Source organism: Jaculus jaculus, chromosome 18 (genome assembly GCF_020740685.1).
Source record: "Jaculus jaculus isolate mJacJac1 chromosome 18, mJacJac1.mat.Y.cur, whole genome shotgun sequence".
Lineage (NCBI taxonomy): Eukaryota > Metazoa > Chordata > Mammalia > Rodentia > Dipodidae > Jaculus > Jaculus jaculus.
Window position 1 is genome coordinate 38,855,688 of NC_059119.1, and position 15,329 is coordinate 38,871,016.

At 43.0% G+C, this 15,329-nt stretch overlaps 1 protein-coding gene and 1 non-coding gene across 5 annotated transcripts in view; one reads left to right on the forward strand and one right to left on the reverse strand.

The window, feature by feature from the left end:
- Positions 1-1,242: 1,242 nt before the first annotated feature.
- Positions 1,243-15,329, forward strand: part of Erlec1 (endoplasmic reticulum lectin 1) — a 52,405-nt gene continuing 38,318 nt past the window's right edge. For 3 of the 4 annotated variants that reach the window (XM_004660160.3, XM_045137446.1, XM_045137445.1), the window contains exons 1-3: positions 1,243-1,398; positions 7,204-7,308; positions 15,197-15,277. In XM_004660160.3, coding sequence (XP_004660217.2) covers positions 1,243-1,398; positions 7,204-7,308; positions 15,197-15,277 — 342 coding nt within the window. Of the gene's footprint in view, positions 1,399-2,332; positions 2,471-7,203; positions 7,309-15,196; positions 15,278-15,329 lie in introns of all 4 variants that reach the window. The other variant, XM_045137447.1, reaches the window with a different exon arrangement.
- LOC123455894 lies at positions 3,338-3,470 on the reverse strand. Its single transcript, XR_006634197.1, has one exon. It is a non-coding gene; the product is annotated as a small nucleolar RNA SNORA33 (small nucleolar RNA).

The window sequence follows — 15,329 nt, forward strand, 5'->3', positions numbered from 1 at the left end:
AAGCTCAAGACGCTCTGCCTGGGGAAAAAAAAAAATCCAAATCAGGCTGTCCTAACCTTCATCGCTACCAGTTATAGATTCATCACTCCAATCTACTGCTTCCTTCTTGACATGACATCTTCCCGTGTGTCCATATCCAAAGTGCTTTCTTCTTACAAAGACACCAGTCGCACCTCCCTAATTGTCTGTCCTCATCTTAACTCGCATTACACCTGTCAACATTCTATGTCCAAACCGTTCCACAGGTTCTCAGGATTGGGACACTGACACGCGGGGGCAGCGGCGTACCAAGTCAACCCCTAACGATCTCTATAACCCACTTTGCACACAGCAGCCACAATCTTCGCAGATGTCCGTCCGGTCTCGCCCCGTCCCGCCGGCGCGGGTGACTCCCTGCTGGCTCAAACTCCGCGGGGCACCCCGGGGACAGCGGCCCAGCGCCGCGCCGGGGCCGCCTGGGTTCCGCTCCCTCCCGGCGTCGGTCAGCCGGGGAGAGGGAACGCAGACCGCCCGTCTGGTTCGGGGGCAGCGGGACCGAGGTCGTGCCCGCTCGCGGGGCCCTGGCATAAGCAGGGACAACGGCCGGGCCCGCAGCGCGGCGGGAGGCTCCGCGCCGGGCGCCCGCCCCCGCGCCCCGGAGGGCCGGGTCCTCCCACTCCGCGAAGGGCCGCTTCCTCGGCCGGGGCCAAGCAGAGGCGCCCGCCCGGCCCCAGGGAGGCTGCCGCGGAGAGCCGCGCGCCCCCCCGGGCAGCAGGCACGGCCGGAGGCTCGGGAAGGGAAGCGGCTCCCCGCGAGGTGGCGCCGGCGACTGCCCGGCCGCTCGGCCCGCCGCTCCCGCGCTCCCAGCCGGGCGGCCGCGCGCGGGGCAGGAGGGACCGAGCCCCGCCGCCCGCGGGGACCCACCTCGCCCGACGCCGGCTCCGAGGCCGAATCCGCGCGGCGGCTCCCAAGCGCACGGCCGCACTGCGGTAGCCGCGATTCAAACTCAGCCGGGGAGGCAGCCGGGCTTCCGTAGCGAGGGCCCCGCGGCCCCGGATGTTGATGGGCCGCCGGCCCCGGAAACGCTGGCGGCGGCCGAAGGGGCGGAGGCGGAGCTCTGCGGCCCCCCGGAAGGAGACGTGGCGGCGGTTGGGTCCCCTGCTGCCCGGACGCCCGGTAGTCCCGCCGCCGCCGTCTCCGCCTCCTCGCGCTCCCCCTCCCCTTCTCCGCTTCGCGCGGTGGAGGCGGCGGCGGCGGCGGAGGATGGAGGAAGGCGGCGCGCGGAGCCCGGCCCCCGGGGCGCCCGTGCTCCTGGCGCTGTGTGCGCTGCTGCAGGCGGCGGGCGGCGGCCGAGCGCTCCCGGCGCTCAGCGACGACGTCCCGTTCCGAGTGAACTGGCCGGGCACCGAGTTCTCTCTGGTCAGTGCGCTCGCCAGCCCCACCGCCTCCCTCTTCCTGACCCTGGCGCGAGTGGCCGTGCCCTCCCGGTTCCGCTCCCCGTCCTAATCCTAACGCACCGCAGGAGGGGCTCTCCTGCCGGCGCTGACTCGCCTTCCCTGGGAGAGAAGCAGCGGCAGCTTTCCCTCCGCCTGCAGCCTTGCCCTGCGGCGTGGGCACCGCCCGCCCATGCCTGCGCCTCTCGCCTGCGCGCCCGCGACCTTCCCTCGCGTACATCTCTCCCCTTCCAAGTCAGGAACGACAGCACTGGCCTGGGAGGTGCTAATGGCCCGCTCTCTATGCTGGGCTGTATTAGACAGTTATTTAAGAGGCCAGAACCTGAGATTTTATAATGACTTTTCATATACTGAAGAACATATTTATAGCCTCGTAGGAATGCAAATTCTTTTGGGGGGAGAGAGGGTGGACTGCTGAAATGTCTTATCCACCTGTACCTGCTGCCAGCCGGTTTAAAAAAAAAAAAAGTGTTGTCATTTGTTTCATATTGATATCCCTGCAAAAGCAAATTTCTGAAACAAAGATCTAGTGCCAATTACTTTTAGTCATTCAAGTCCGGAGAATTGTATTATTCCCTTGCTACTTCCTTGAGATATGATGTCATGACAAGATTTACTAAGTTGGAGACTAGAGATGTACTTGAGTGGTATAATACTATACAAGGCCCTGGAATTTGACAGCACCACAAAAGCTCCAGGTTAGCCTGTTACCATGACTACATAGTTTTGTATTTGCAGTGTTGTTGTTTTGCTTATACAAAACTTCAAACTCGGTTGTTTTCTGCATCCCTTTGACCTTCTGACCATTCTGTATTCTTGAATTTAGGTAAACATTTTTCTGGATGTTTTTTATTAATGCCAGTATTAAAATGCCTACATGTGATTTTGTGATAAAACAGATACAGCAGATAAGGAGGACGCTTAGGGTGAGAACACTTTAGCCTCAGATGTCATTTCTAAGCAAGCACCTTTAACTGCTGAGCCATCTCTGCAGCCCTCAGATGTCATTTCTAAAGAACGCACTTGGAATGAACATGGTAAATGTGCTTACTAATATTGTTTACCCTTGCACTTGTGTTTAATTTAAAAAAACCATGTTTATATAAGGCTTTGAACATTTACCACACTGTAAATGGATGGCTAATTGAAGCATTTTTAGGAGGTTATCATCAAATTGAAATTCAGTTTGGTTTCTGCCACTGGTGTTTGCTGTTTTCTCAAGTGGAGTGTGGATGGTTCCTTAGGCCAAGCATTCAGGAGGCTGAGGTAAGAGGATCACCGAAGCCAGCCCAAAGTGAGTTTGAGGTCAGATTGGGCTGGTGTGACATCCTGTTTTGAAAAACAAAAGATGGCTTAGCGGTTAAGTTGCTTGCCTTCAAAGCCTAAGGACCCAGGTTCGATTCCCAGTACCTTCATAAGCCAAATGTACATGGTAGTGCCTGCGTCTGGAATTCATTTACAGTGGCGAGAGGCTCGTCCATTTCTTTCTCTCTCTCTTCCTCTCATAATAAATAAAAAAACATTTTAATTAAAAGAAAATAGATCCTAGTCTTAGTGTATTCTACTCAATATTGTTGCACATGTCTACAATTTTGTTTTTAATTCTTTAGCATTGCAACAAAATCTAAGATGGCCATATTTGAAGACAGGATTTGTTTGTTTGTTTTTCCAGGGTAGCTCAGGCTGACCTGGAATTCACTATGTAGTCTCAGGTTGGCCTCCAACTCATGGCTTTCCTCCTACTTATTTCCTCCCAAGTGCTGGGATTAAAGGCATGTGCCTGACACCACACCCAGCTTTTTTTTTTTTTCTTCAAAAAAAATGCAATTTATTAATTCTTAGCTTTCATTAAACTTCTAAGTTACATTAAAATTAAGTCTTATGAAAATGCTTCAACATTAAGGTATTGTAGCCATTTTCAGGGACCTTAATGACCTCAACTGTCCTTAAGGCTCGTAACATGGCATCACTATTTCCAGCTCTCTACATTTCTGCAGAAACACATTTAGATAAGCAGACCAATTAGTTAGCTGGCTTTTTTTTTTTTTTTAAGGTTGAGTTATTTTGAGAAAAACGTGTTTTCTGTGAATTGGCAAAAGATCTGTGTTCTTGTGAAAAAAAAAAAAAGCTACAGAAATAATTGTTGGCCTTTTGATTTATTTATTTATTTTTTAGTTTTCTGAGGTAGGATCTCTCTAAGCTCAGGCTGACCTGCAGTTCACCATGGAGTCTCAGGGTGGCCTCCTCAAGACAATCCTCCTACCTCTGCCTCCCAAGGGCTGTCCCCTGTGATCCCATGAGTGGCTCACCATTTCAGCAAAAAATGTTCAGGTAAGATTGCTATTTTCGCCCATCCATAAACTAGTGGAAGAAAAGTCCTTGCATCATGAGTTGTCTTTTGGGAAGATGGCTCAATAGGTAAGAATGGTTGCCATGTAAGCATGAGGGCAATCCTGAGTTTGATTCCCCAGCAGCCATGTAAATAGCTGAGCATGGCTACACAGGCCTGTAACCTGAGTTCTGTGGAGCAGAAACTAGCTGCAATTCAGAGAGACTCTGTCTCAAAGAAATAACATGAATGAGCAATACAGGACACTCAGCATTCTCTAGCCTCTGCTCACGCACATAGGGTCCAATATCTGCACATATACCATACCACACCACAATAAAACATGTGCAAAAAAGGGGAGAGGGGAGTGGGAAGATGGCTCTGCCATTTAAGTTGCTTTCTTGCAAGACTGTGTGCCTGAGTTTGATTTCCAAGCTGCCCAGATAAGTCAGACACAAAAAGTAGCACTTTACATCCATGTACAGAGTAGCAAAAAGCCACTGTAAATGCAAGTGCATGCACAAACAGACACATGCAAATAAATAAACTCTTTCAAGTATCTGATTCCCTCATCATTTACAAGTTTTTTAAACAAGGATCCTCTGCCATAAAACAGAAATGTACATAATAAAATGTTAGTTAAAAGTGTCAAAAAAAAAGGAGTAAAAAGTATACAGTATAGAACCAGTTTGTTTGGGTTCTCTGAGTTTTGCCACCAGTACATGGCTATGTTAATCCTGTGCAAATTGGTGACCTCAGTTAAGAGTCCTTTTCTGGGGCTGGAGAGATGGCTTAGTGGTTAAGGTGCTCGTCTGCAAAGCCTAAGGACCCAGGTTCAATTCTCCAGGTCCCATGTAAGCCAGATGCACATAGTAGCACATGCATCTGAAGTTTGTTTGCAGTGGCTAGAGGCCCTGACATGCCCATTCTCTGCTCTCCTCTTTGCCTCTCCCTCTCTCTCTCTCTCTCTCTCTCCTTCTAATAAATAATAAATAAATAGAACAAAGGAGTCCTTTTCTGTAAAAATGAGTGTAGTGCTTCTTTTGAGAATTAATGAGTTAATAACTATAAAGAACATAAAAGAAAACAACTGGCCCTGCATATCCATATCCAAAGGGTCTGCATCTGTGGGCTCAACCAGCCTAGGATCGAAAAATTCAGGGAAAACCAGGCATGGTGGTGTATCCCAGTAATCTCAGAACTCAGGAGGCTGATGAAGGATTGCTGTGAGTTAAAGTCCAGTCTAGTCTACATAATGTGTTCAATACTAGCCTGGCATATCTGGCAAAACCTTGTCTTGAGAGAGAGAACAAAATGATTGTGTTTGAACTGAACAAATATAAACCATTCCATTTTTCCTTTGTTCCTTAAAAATACACTAAAAACTGGGCATGTTGTTGCAAGTATTTATTGCCAGCACTTGGGAGGCCAAGGTAGGAGGATTGTTGTGAGTTAGAGGCCAGCCTAAGACTACATAATGAATTCCATATTAGCATGGACTAGAGCAAAACCCTACCTTGAAAACCAAAATAAATAAAACTGCAGTATAACATCTATCAGCATTTTATTTTAATTCTAGCACTCGGGAGGCAGAGGTAGAAGGATCGCCATGAGTCCAGGCCACCCTGAGACTACATAGTGAATTCCAGGTCAGCCTGGGCCAGAGTGAAACCCTACCTTAAAAAACAAAAAAATGGGGCTGGAGAGATGGCTTAGCGGTTAAGCACTTGCCTGTGAAGCCTAAGGACCCCGGTTCGAGGCTCGGTTCCCCAGGTCCCACGTTAGCCAGATGCACAAGGGGGTGCACGCGTCTGGAGTTTGTTTGCAGAGGCTGGAAGCCCTGGCGCGCCCATTCTCTCTCTCTCCCTCGATATATCTGTCTTTCTCTCTGTGTCTGTCACTCTCAAATAAATAAATTAATTAATTTAAAAAAATTAAAAAAAAACAAAAAAATGCAATGTGATTGAATTATAAAATATATATCAGAAAGGAGATACTACTTTTTCATAGGATACCATCAGTTTTATTATTTAAAAGGTGGGATCCCATGAGTGGCTCACCATTTCAGCAAAAAATGTTCAGGTAAGATTGCTATTTTCACCCATCCATAAACTAGTGGAAGAAAAGTCCTTGCATCATGAGTTGTCTTTTGGGAAGATGGCTCAATATGTTCACACAATATGAATGTTTTTATAGTATACAAACATTTAACATAGCTTGTCAACATACAACCAGAATTGGCAAAGTATAGAAATTATACTGGGCAACTATTTGCCATGCTATTTGTTTAAATATTATCTGTGTACTTGCCTAAACCAGCAGTGTTCTGAGACTATAGTACCCACAAATCCTAAAACATTTACTGTCTGGCCCTTTACAAAGTATGTTTGCTAATCTTTGAAATGTACTTTTTAAAGGTAAGTTAACACAAAGGGTCAATAATAATTATATTTTTAAAGAAATTTATTTATGGCCAGATGTGGTTGCACACACCTTTAATCCCAGCACTTGGGAGGCAGAGGTAAGAAATTGCCCTCAGTTCGAGGTCCCCCTGAGATTACAATAGTGAATTCCAGGTCAGATTGGGTTAGAGTGAAACTCTTTCTTGGGTGGGGGGGGAGAAAAGAAATTTATCTATGTACAAACTTATACATTACACAGTTACCAAAAATACTGCTTTGCATTATGTTTAAATATCTCCAACAGAATTAAGAGTACATTTGTAAAGTCCTGTGGATTGACCCTGGCAGGTCGTGTAGTATGATTGTTTTTCTGAACATTCATGATTATAGCTTAGTGGTAGAATATAGCACATATTTAGATCTGGGTTCTAACCTCTACACCACAAAAAAATTGTAATGCCTTGTAATGCTTTTTTAACTTCATCCTATCACATTACTGCTTTTCCTTTATATTCCAAACTGTATTCTGTTTATTTTTTCTGTTGCAACACCAGGAAAAGTTCGTGATCTTCACTTTATTGTTTAAATATATGTACACTGTCTCTGAAAATATCTTAAAAATCTTCATTTGAGCTAGGTGTGGTGGCACACACCTTTAATCCCAGCACTCAGTAGGCAGAGGTAGGAGGACAGCCATGAGTTCAAGGCCACCCTGAGACTACAGGGTGAATTCCAGGTCAGCTTGGACTAGAGTGAGACCCTACCTCAAGAAAATCACAATAGATAAATAAATCTTTAGTTAAAAGGATAAATTAAAGTTGGGCATGGTTGTGCATGCCTTTAATCCCTGCACTTGGGAGGGTGAGCTAGGAGGAACACTGTGAGTTTGAAGGTCATCCTGGGCTAGAGTGACACCCTGTGTGGAAAAAAAAAAAATGGCAAATTCATTTGAGGAACTTTTATTCTTACTAAAACTAAGTTTATTTAGTATAATGCAGTTAACTGGAGAAAATAATGTATGTTTTTATTGTATTCTTAGCCCACAACTGGAGTTTTGTATAAAGAAGATAATTATGTCATCATGACAACTACACATAAAGAAAAGTACAAATGCATGCTTCCCCTTGTGACAAGTGGAGATGAGGTATGTGTCTGTGTGTGTATGTATGTGCATATATAGTCCTTGACACCAAAAGTATTTATTTACATTGCAACCACATAGTTTAAAAGAAAATTGAGTAACAAGCTTCTTAATAGCTTTGTTTTAGCATGAAGATATTAATCACTTATTGTTACTGAATTCTTTTACTTTTCCTATTTATTTTGGGGAAGAAAATAGCATCCAGACAAGCATGGTGGCTCATGCCTGTAATCTTAGCACTCACAAGGCTGAAACATGAATTTCATGAATTTGAAGGCAAGCTGGGCTAAATAGTCATTTCCTGGCAAGCCTGAGCTATACTGTAAGATCTTTTCTCAAAAAAGAAAGAAAGGAGCCAGGCATGGTGATGCACGCCTTTAATCCCAGCACTTGGGAGGCAGAGGTAGGAGGATCACTGAGAAAACATAGTGAATTCCAGGTTACCCTGGGCTAGAGTGAGACCCCGCCTCAAAAAAACAAAAACCAAAAAAGAGGTGGGGAGGAAAGGGGAGATGGACTCACTGGTTAAAGGCACTTGCTTGCAAAGCCTCCCAGCTCAGGTTTGGTTTCCATGTACCCATGTAAAACCAGAAGCAGAAAGTGGCCCATGTATCTAGAGTTCGTTTGCAGTGGGGGAGGCCCTGGTCACACATTTATGATCTCTCCTTGAAAATAAGTAATTTAAAAGCATTAAAAAGGAAAAAAAAGCCAGACATGATGGTGCACACCTTTAATTACAGCACCCAGGAGGCCGAGATAGGATGACTGCTGTGAATTGAACACCAGCCTGATACTACATAGTGAATTCCAGATCAGCCTGGATTAGAGCAAGACCCTACTTCAAAATAAATAAATATCTAGCTTTATGCTTGTTTTTCCTTATAGAAATATTTTTAAAACTATAATTTTTAAATACATAGTATGTTTGTATAAAAAATTTCTTATAAATAAATTAATTAGCTTTACTTTATCCTAAATTTTCCTAACTTCCTCTTAACCCATCCTTCAAAGCAATGACTTCTTTCTAAATGAAACAGAAGAGGTAGCATAGTAAAATGGAAGAAAAAGGACACTAGCTTAGGAGCCAGGAGGCTAAGGTATATGCTAGAGTTAGCTGTGGATCCTTAAACAAATTTGAAGTTCAGTTCTTCCACTCAGTAAATTAATTAAACCAACTACATAGTATTTTATTAAAAAAGAAATGTCAAATTTAGAGCTTTTCTTAAGTATTGTTCCTGTTTGAAATCTGTCCAAGACAGCTGATTTAAACCTCCTTAAAACATAAATAGATCTGGGCTGTAGAGATGGCTTAGCAGTTAAGGTGTTTGCCTGCACAGGCAAAGGACCCAGGTTCGATTCCCCAGGACCTATGTAAGCCAGGTGCACATGGTGGCACATGCATCTGGAGTTTATTTACAGTGGCTGAAGGCCCTGGTATGCCCATTCTCTCTCTCAAATGAATAAAATAAAACATTAATAGATCTATGTAGCCAGGCATGGTGGCACACACCTTTAATCCCTGAACTTGGAGGCAGAGATAGGATTGCTGAGAGTTCAAGGCCACCATGAGACTGTATAGTGAATTCCAGTTCAGCCTTAGCTAGAGTGAGAGAGACCCTACCAAAAATAAAAAATAAAATAAAATAAAAACACATGACAGGCCACACCAAAGCAGTCTAGGGAGGGAAATAAACAGAAACACAGCAAAATACACTTTTCTTAAAAGTGAAGGTGAAGCCAGGCGTGGTGGCACACGCCTTTAATCCCAGCACTCGGGAGGCAGAGGTAGGAGGATCACTGTGAGTTTGAGGCCACCCTGAGACTACATAGAGAATTCCAGGTCAGCCTGAGCTAAAGTGAGACCCTACCTTGAAAAAAAAAAAAAAAAAAAGTGAAGGTGTGTAAGTTATCAACCATAGCAGAGAAGCAGGAGAGACCAAGGTCTTCCAGAAAGGAGGAAACCAGCTAGAATCCTGCCAGAGCGCCAGTAGCCCTGATCCCCAACGCCTGCCCAGTTGGTGGTGCAGAGCAACAGGAGCAGAAACAAGGTGAGGGGATTTTCCACTCACCTCAGCCTCCTTTCAAAGGCAATAAACCTGAAAGGGAAAACAGCAGAGACCAGCTGAGCAGCTGCTGAAGGAGAATACAAACGGGACCAGCTGAGCATCGCTGGTACAAGTCCAGGCAGCCTGCAGAGTCTCCCATCCTCCACCCATCAGGGCCAGGAATATTCAGAGAACTCATTCACCTCTGGCTCCCGAGCACCGAGATGGATCAAGGTGGGCACTCAGCATTGGGGAGACTGCAGGCTATCCCAAAAGGGAACAGTGCCTACTTATACAAAGCCAGATACATAAGCCTGCATTGGAAGTGCTTATCTTTCCAGGTCAGGAAAGGTTATATATGACATTTATTTGAATGATATATTCTTGGTTGCCTTTACCCTTCTCAAATAAGCTGCATTTTGATGTTGTCTACTGTTGCCTTTGTTGTTTCCTGATTTTTAGGGCCTTTGTCTTTCTCTCTGTCATTATTGGGGGTAGGGACTGATTTCCTCAGGCTGACATGGAACCCATTTCAAACTAGAAATCTCAACCGCATAGTTGACAGGATTAAGGGTGTGAGGCAACTCACACCCTTAGGGAATTTGGCTTTAATAGATTATGTGTTTAAACTAATCCCCACACTTGTATAGATACTCTGTGCTGGTTTTGATTGAATATCTACATTGCTCAGTTGAATTTTAGAATTTGCCAGTAATTTTTTTCACCCAGCTTACCACAATACTTGAATACCAGATAAACTCAATACCTAGGGTCACTTCTGCTATTTCTCTTGGAGTATAAGAGCTACACCTTGGCACTATAAACTCCTCACTTAAGATATATAAAGTTGAATTTACAGGGCTAAGAACACCACAGATAATTAGAAAACCCAAGCATCAAATTAAATCAAGATGAAAAAAAAAAAAATCTCTATATTATAATACAAGAAACACACCCCAAAAAAATAAAAATCAAGAGAATACAATTCTACCAAACGTTATAAATCCATCAGAAATGACCTCCAGTGAGACTGCTTTAGATAAAATACCTGGCAAAGATTACAAAAAAAAAAAAAAAAAAAAGATATCTAGGTTCAAAGAAATCAAAGAAGAAAACCAACTTCTGAAGAAATCCCAAGAAAACACAGGAAACCAACTTAACAAAATGAGTAGGTCAGTACCAAACATGTGTAAGGAAATAGAAATAATAAAATATTACCCATCAGAAATATTAGAAATGAAAAACAGAATAAGTCAAATAGAAAACTCTATAGAAAGTCTCACCAGTAGAATGGATCAAAGAGGGAATAGAATATGTAAACCCTAGGACCAGATAGCAGATCTAATACAGGCCAACAAAGAGAAAGACAACCTAATAAGAAGGCATGAGAGAACTTTAAGACATTCAAGACAATATGAAGAGATGAAATATAAGAATTAGGGCATAGTAGAAGGAGGAGACATTCATTCCAAAGGCATAACAAGAATTTTCAACAAATTATAGAAGACAACTTCCCCCATGTAGGGAAAGTGATGCCAGTACAGATACAGGAAGCCTGTAGAACACCAAACAGGCAAAATTGCCATCATATTATAATTAAACTACCAAACACACAAACCAAACAAAGTATATTGAAAGCAGTAAGAGAGAAAAATCAAGTCACATACAAAGGCAAGCCCATCAGGATCACAGCAGATTACTCAACACAAACTTTAAAAGCCAGAAGGGCTGGGAGTGATGTATTCCAAGTTCTGAAAGATAACAACTGTCAACCAAGGCTACTTTATCCTGCAAAGCTATCCATTCAAATAGACAGAGAAATAAGGCCATTCCACAACAAAAGCAGGCTAAAGAAATATTTTAAGATGAAACCAACTCTGTAGAAAATACTTGAAAGAGTCCTCCATGCTGAAGAGAAAGAAGAGCGCACATACAAGGAACCTGGAAAAAACAAACCATACCCAAATACTAGTTAATACAAGACAGCAAAGGTAAACCCAGCTTTATCCCAGAGATGCAGAGATCGTTCCACATTCACAGATCAATAAATGTAAGGTATTTCCAGGCGTGGTGGCACACGCCTTTAATCCCAACACTCAGGAGGCAGAAGTAGGAGGATCTCCACTAGTTCGAGGCCACCCTGAGACTACATAGTGAATTCCAGGTCAGCCTGGCCGAGTGAGACCCTACCTTGAAAAACCAAAATAAATAAATAAATGTAAGATATATCAATGGACTAAATGACAAAATTTGTACAATCATCTCATTAGATGCTGAAAAAACATTTGACAAAATCCAACATCCCTTTATGATAAAACACCTACAGAGACTGGAAATAGAAGGAACATATCTCAACATAATATGCTAACAACAAAAACACAGAAGATGAAATCAGATAATCACTCCCACTCAAAATTGCATCAAAAATAATTAAATAAATAAAGTCCCTTGGAATAAACCTAACCAAGGACATGAAGGATCTCCACAATGAAAACTTTAAATCACTGAAGCAAGAAATTGCAGAAGATAGTACAAAATGGAAGGACATCCCTTGATTTTGGATTAGAAGAATCAATATTGTGAAAATGGCAATCTTAACAAAAGCAATCTACACATTTAATGCAATCCCCATCAAAATTCCAATGGCACTCTTTGTGGAAATAGAAAAAAAATAAACAATCCAAAAAATCATTTGGAAGCACAAAAGCCCTGACTACCTAAAACAATGCTAAGCAACAAACAAGGCTGGTTGTATCACCATGTGTTGCAGTCGGGTTCACATTGCTGGTAGAAATCACCCAACCAAGAGCAGCTTCTGGGAAAAAGAGGTTTATTTGGCTTACAGGCTCGAGGGGAAGCTCCACGATGGCAGGGGAAAATGATGGCATGAGCAGAAGGTGGACATCACCCCCTGGCCAACATAAGATGGACCACAGCAACAGGAGGGTGTGCCAAACACTGGCATGGGGAAACTGGCTATAAAGCCCATAAGCCCGCCCCCAACAATACACTCCCACCAGGAGGCATTAATTTCCAAATATCCATCAGCTGGGGAGCTAGCATTCAGAACACCTAGGTTTATGGGGGACACCTGAATCAAACCACCACACCATGCCTGATCTTAACCTATGTTACAGAGCGTAGCAAAAATAAAAATGAAATCCCAGTGTGCTACTGCCACAAAACAGACATGCAGATCGATGACACAGAACACAGGACCTCGATGTAAGTTCGGGTAGCTACAGCCACCTGATCTTTGACAAAATGACAAAACAGACATGCAGATCGATGACACAGAACAGAGGACCTCGATGTAAGTTCGGGTAGCTACAGCCACCTGATCTTTGACAAAATGACAAAAACATCCATTGGAGAAAATGCAGCCTCATAAGCAAATATTGCTGAGAAAACTGGATATGTATCTGTGGAAGGATGAAAATAGATCACCATCTTTCTCCATGCACAAGAATTAAGTCCAAATGGATCAAAGACCTTAATGTCAGACCTAGAACTCTGAACCTGCTAGAGGATAAAGTAGGGGACACCCTTCCACATATTGTTCTTGGCAAAAACTATGAATATAATCCCAATTACTCAGTATATAAAAGCACGAATCAATCTGTGGAACCTTATGAAATTACAAGGCCTTTTTACAACAAAGGTCACTGTGAATAGAGCAAAGAGGCAACCTACGGAATAGGAGAAAATCTTTGCTACCTATAAATCTGACTGAGGATTAATGTCCAAAGAACTCAAAAAACTATATAATAAGAAATCAAACAACTGAAATGAAAAATGGACTATGGAATTAAATAGTTCTCAAAAGAAGAAATACAGATGGCATATAAATATCTTTAAAAAAAATGTACTACATCCCTAGCCATCAGGGAAATTCAGATCAAAACTATCTTGAGATTCCATCTCACTCCTGTCAGAATGGCTACCATCATGAAAATAAATGCTGCTGAGGATGTGGGAAAAAGAAGAATGTTTCTACACTGTTGGTGGGAATTCAGTCTGGTCTAGCCATTGTGGAAATCAGTGTGGAGGTTCCTGAGACAGCTAAAACTAGATTTACCTTATGACCCAGCTATACCACTCCTAGGCATATATCCTAAGGACTCATCTCACTACCTTGGAAATACTTGCTTAACCATGTTTATTGCTGCTCTATTCACAATAGTTGGGAAATGGAACCAGCCTAGATGTCCCTCAACTAATGAGTAGATAATGAAGACATGGCGCATTTATAGAATGGAGTTCTAGTCAGTGGTAAAGAAAAACGAATTTATGTAATTTTCAGCAAAATGTATGAATCTGGCAAGGATTATACTTACTGAGGTAACCCAGTCCCAGAAAGCCAAACATCACATGTTCATTCTCATATGTGGATCCTAGCTACAAATGTTTGGACTTCTACGTGAATAACAGTATCAGAGGCCAGTAAGATAGAAAGGGAATAGAAAGGGGGGAGGGACAGGGAACTTAATTGGATGGTATTATATATATGTAAGTGGAAGAACAGATTAATGGGGGGTGAAAAGGCCTAACTGAGGACAAGGGGAAGAGATTGAGGAAGGGAAAGGTGGAGGGAGGGCTCATCAAAATCCAAGAAGATATAAATAAGTCATGTCTGGAAACCTATTTTTTTGGACAATGGTACACCCAGAGGCCATAGATTGATATTAGAAAATTTTCTATGCCAGGGATGGGATACCTTCCAGTGAGTTATTGGCCAGGGCAGTCGCTGATGCCCTCCAAATATTATAGGCCATTGGTCAGTCTCTTGGTTTTCCACCAGGAATAGATGGTAAGACCCCATTGCTAAAGGCTCCACACACTTGGGCTGCAAGGCTACTGAGAAATCCTGCTGGAACTGAGCTGAAAACATCCTCCATGGAAACCAGCTAACAGAAAGCTGTAAGAAGCCATTCTGCATGCAGTTCAACGTGTGAGAGAGAAATCACCAGTGATACTCAACAGTGGACACTGCAAGCCTTAAATTTGGCCAGCCTGGCAAAATGAGCCAATGGGTGTAATAGTGGCATGTCTGTTATGGGGGAAACCAACTGCTCTCTATTTGGACAGGAGGCCCACTCCATGGGAGGGAATACATCCCTGATACTGAAAACCTACAACAGGGGTAGTCATGAGCCCTAGGTATGTAACATCTGCTGGTATCTGGCCAAATGTATATACTATGCTCACCAAACTGCCCTGTAAGCACTTCTCTTAATGTATATACCCATATATTAATGCTACTCTCACTTTTGGAAGAGAAACTTCTTATAGATGGCAGTGACCTTGGGATGACTCAGAAGACACCATGGTGCTGAGAAGTGACAGAGGCGTGCTCAGCCCTGAAATATCTCTACCACACCTTCCAAGGCTCAGGGTCCATCGTGGAAGAGATGACAGAAAGAATGTAGAAGCCAAAGGAAGGGTAGAACTCCTTACAATGTGCTCCCCCCAGACACAAAATGGCCTGGATATCCATAACTTCACAGTTCCTGATACTACCTACACAAGACCATCATAAGAGGAGGAAAAGATCACGATATCAAAATAAAAGAGAGACTGATTGAGAGCGGGAAGGGGATATAATGGAGGGTGGAGTTTCAAAGGTGATAGTGGGGGAGGGTGGGAATTACCATGTGTCATTGTCTACAATTGTGGACGTTGTCACTAAAGGAATAAATTTTAAAAAAAAAAGAGTGGCATACCATAGGATCTTGTTAAATGTGATGATTTTTTTTCTCTTTTATTCCCAAGCATTTGTGATTTAACCAGTGAGTACAATGAAATTTTAGAAAGATTATACATATTAAACTCTAGTTCTTTCTTAGGAAGAAGAAAAGGATTACAAAGGCCCTAATCCAAGAGAGCTTTTGGAACCACTATTTAAGCAAAGCAGCTGTTCCTACAGAGTATGTATTCTGTGTTCATTTGAGAACTAAAAAGTAAATTCAAAGCACCAAG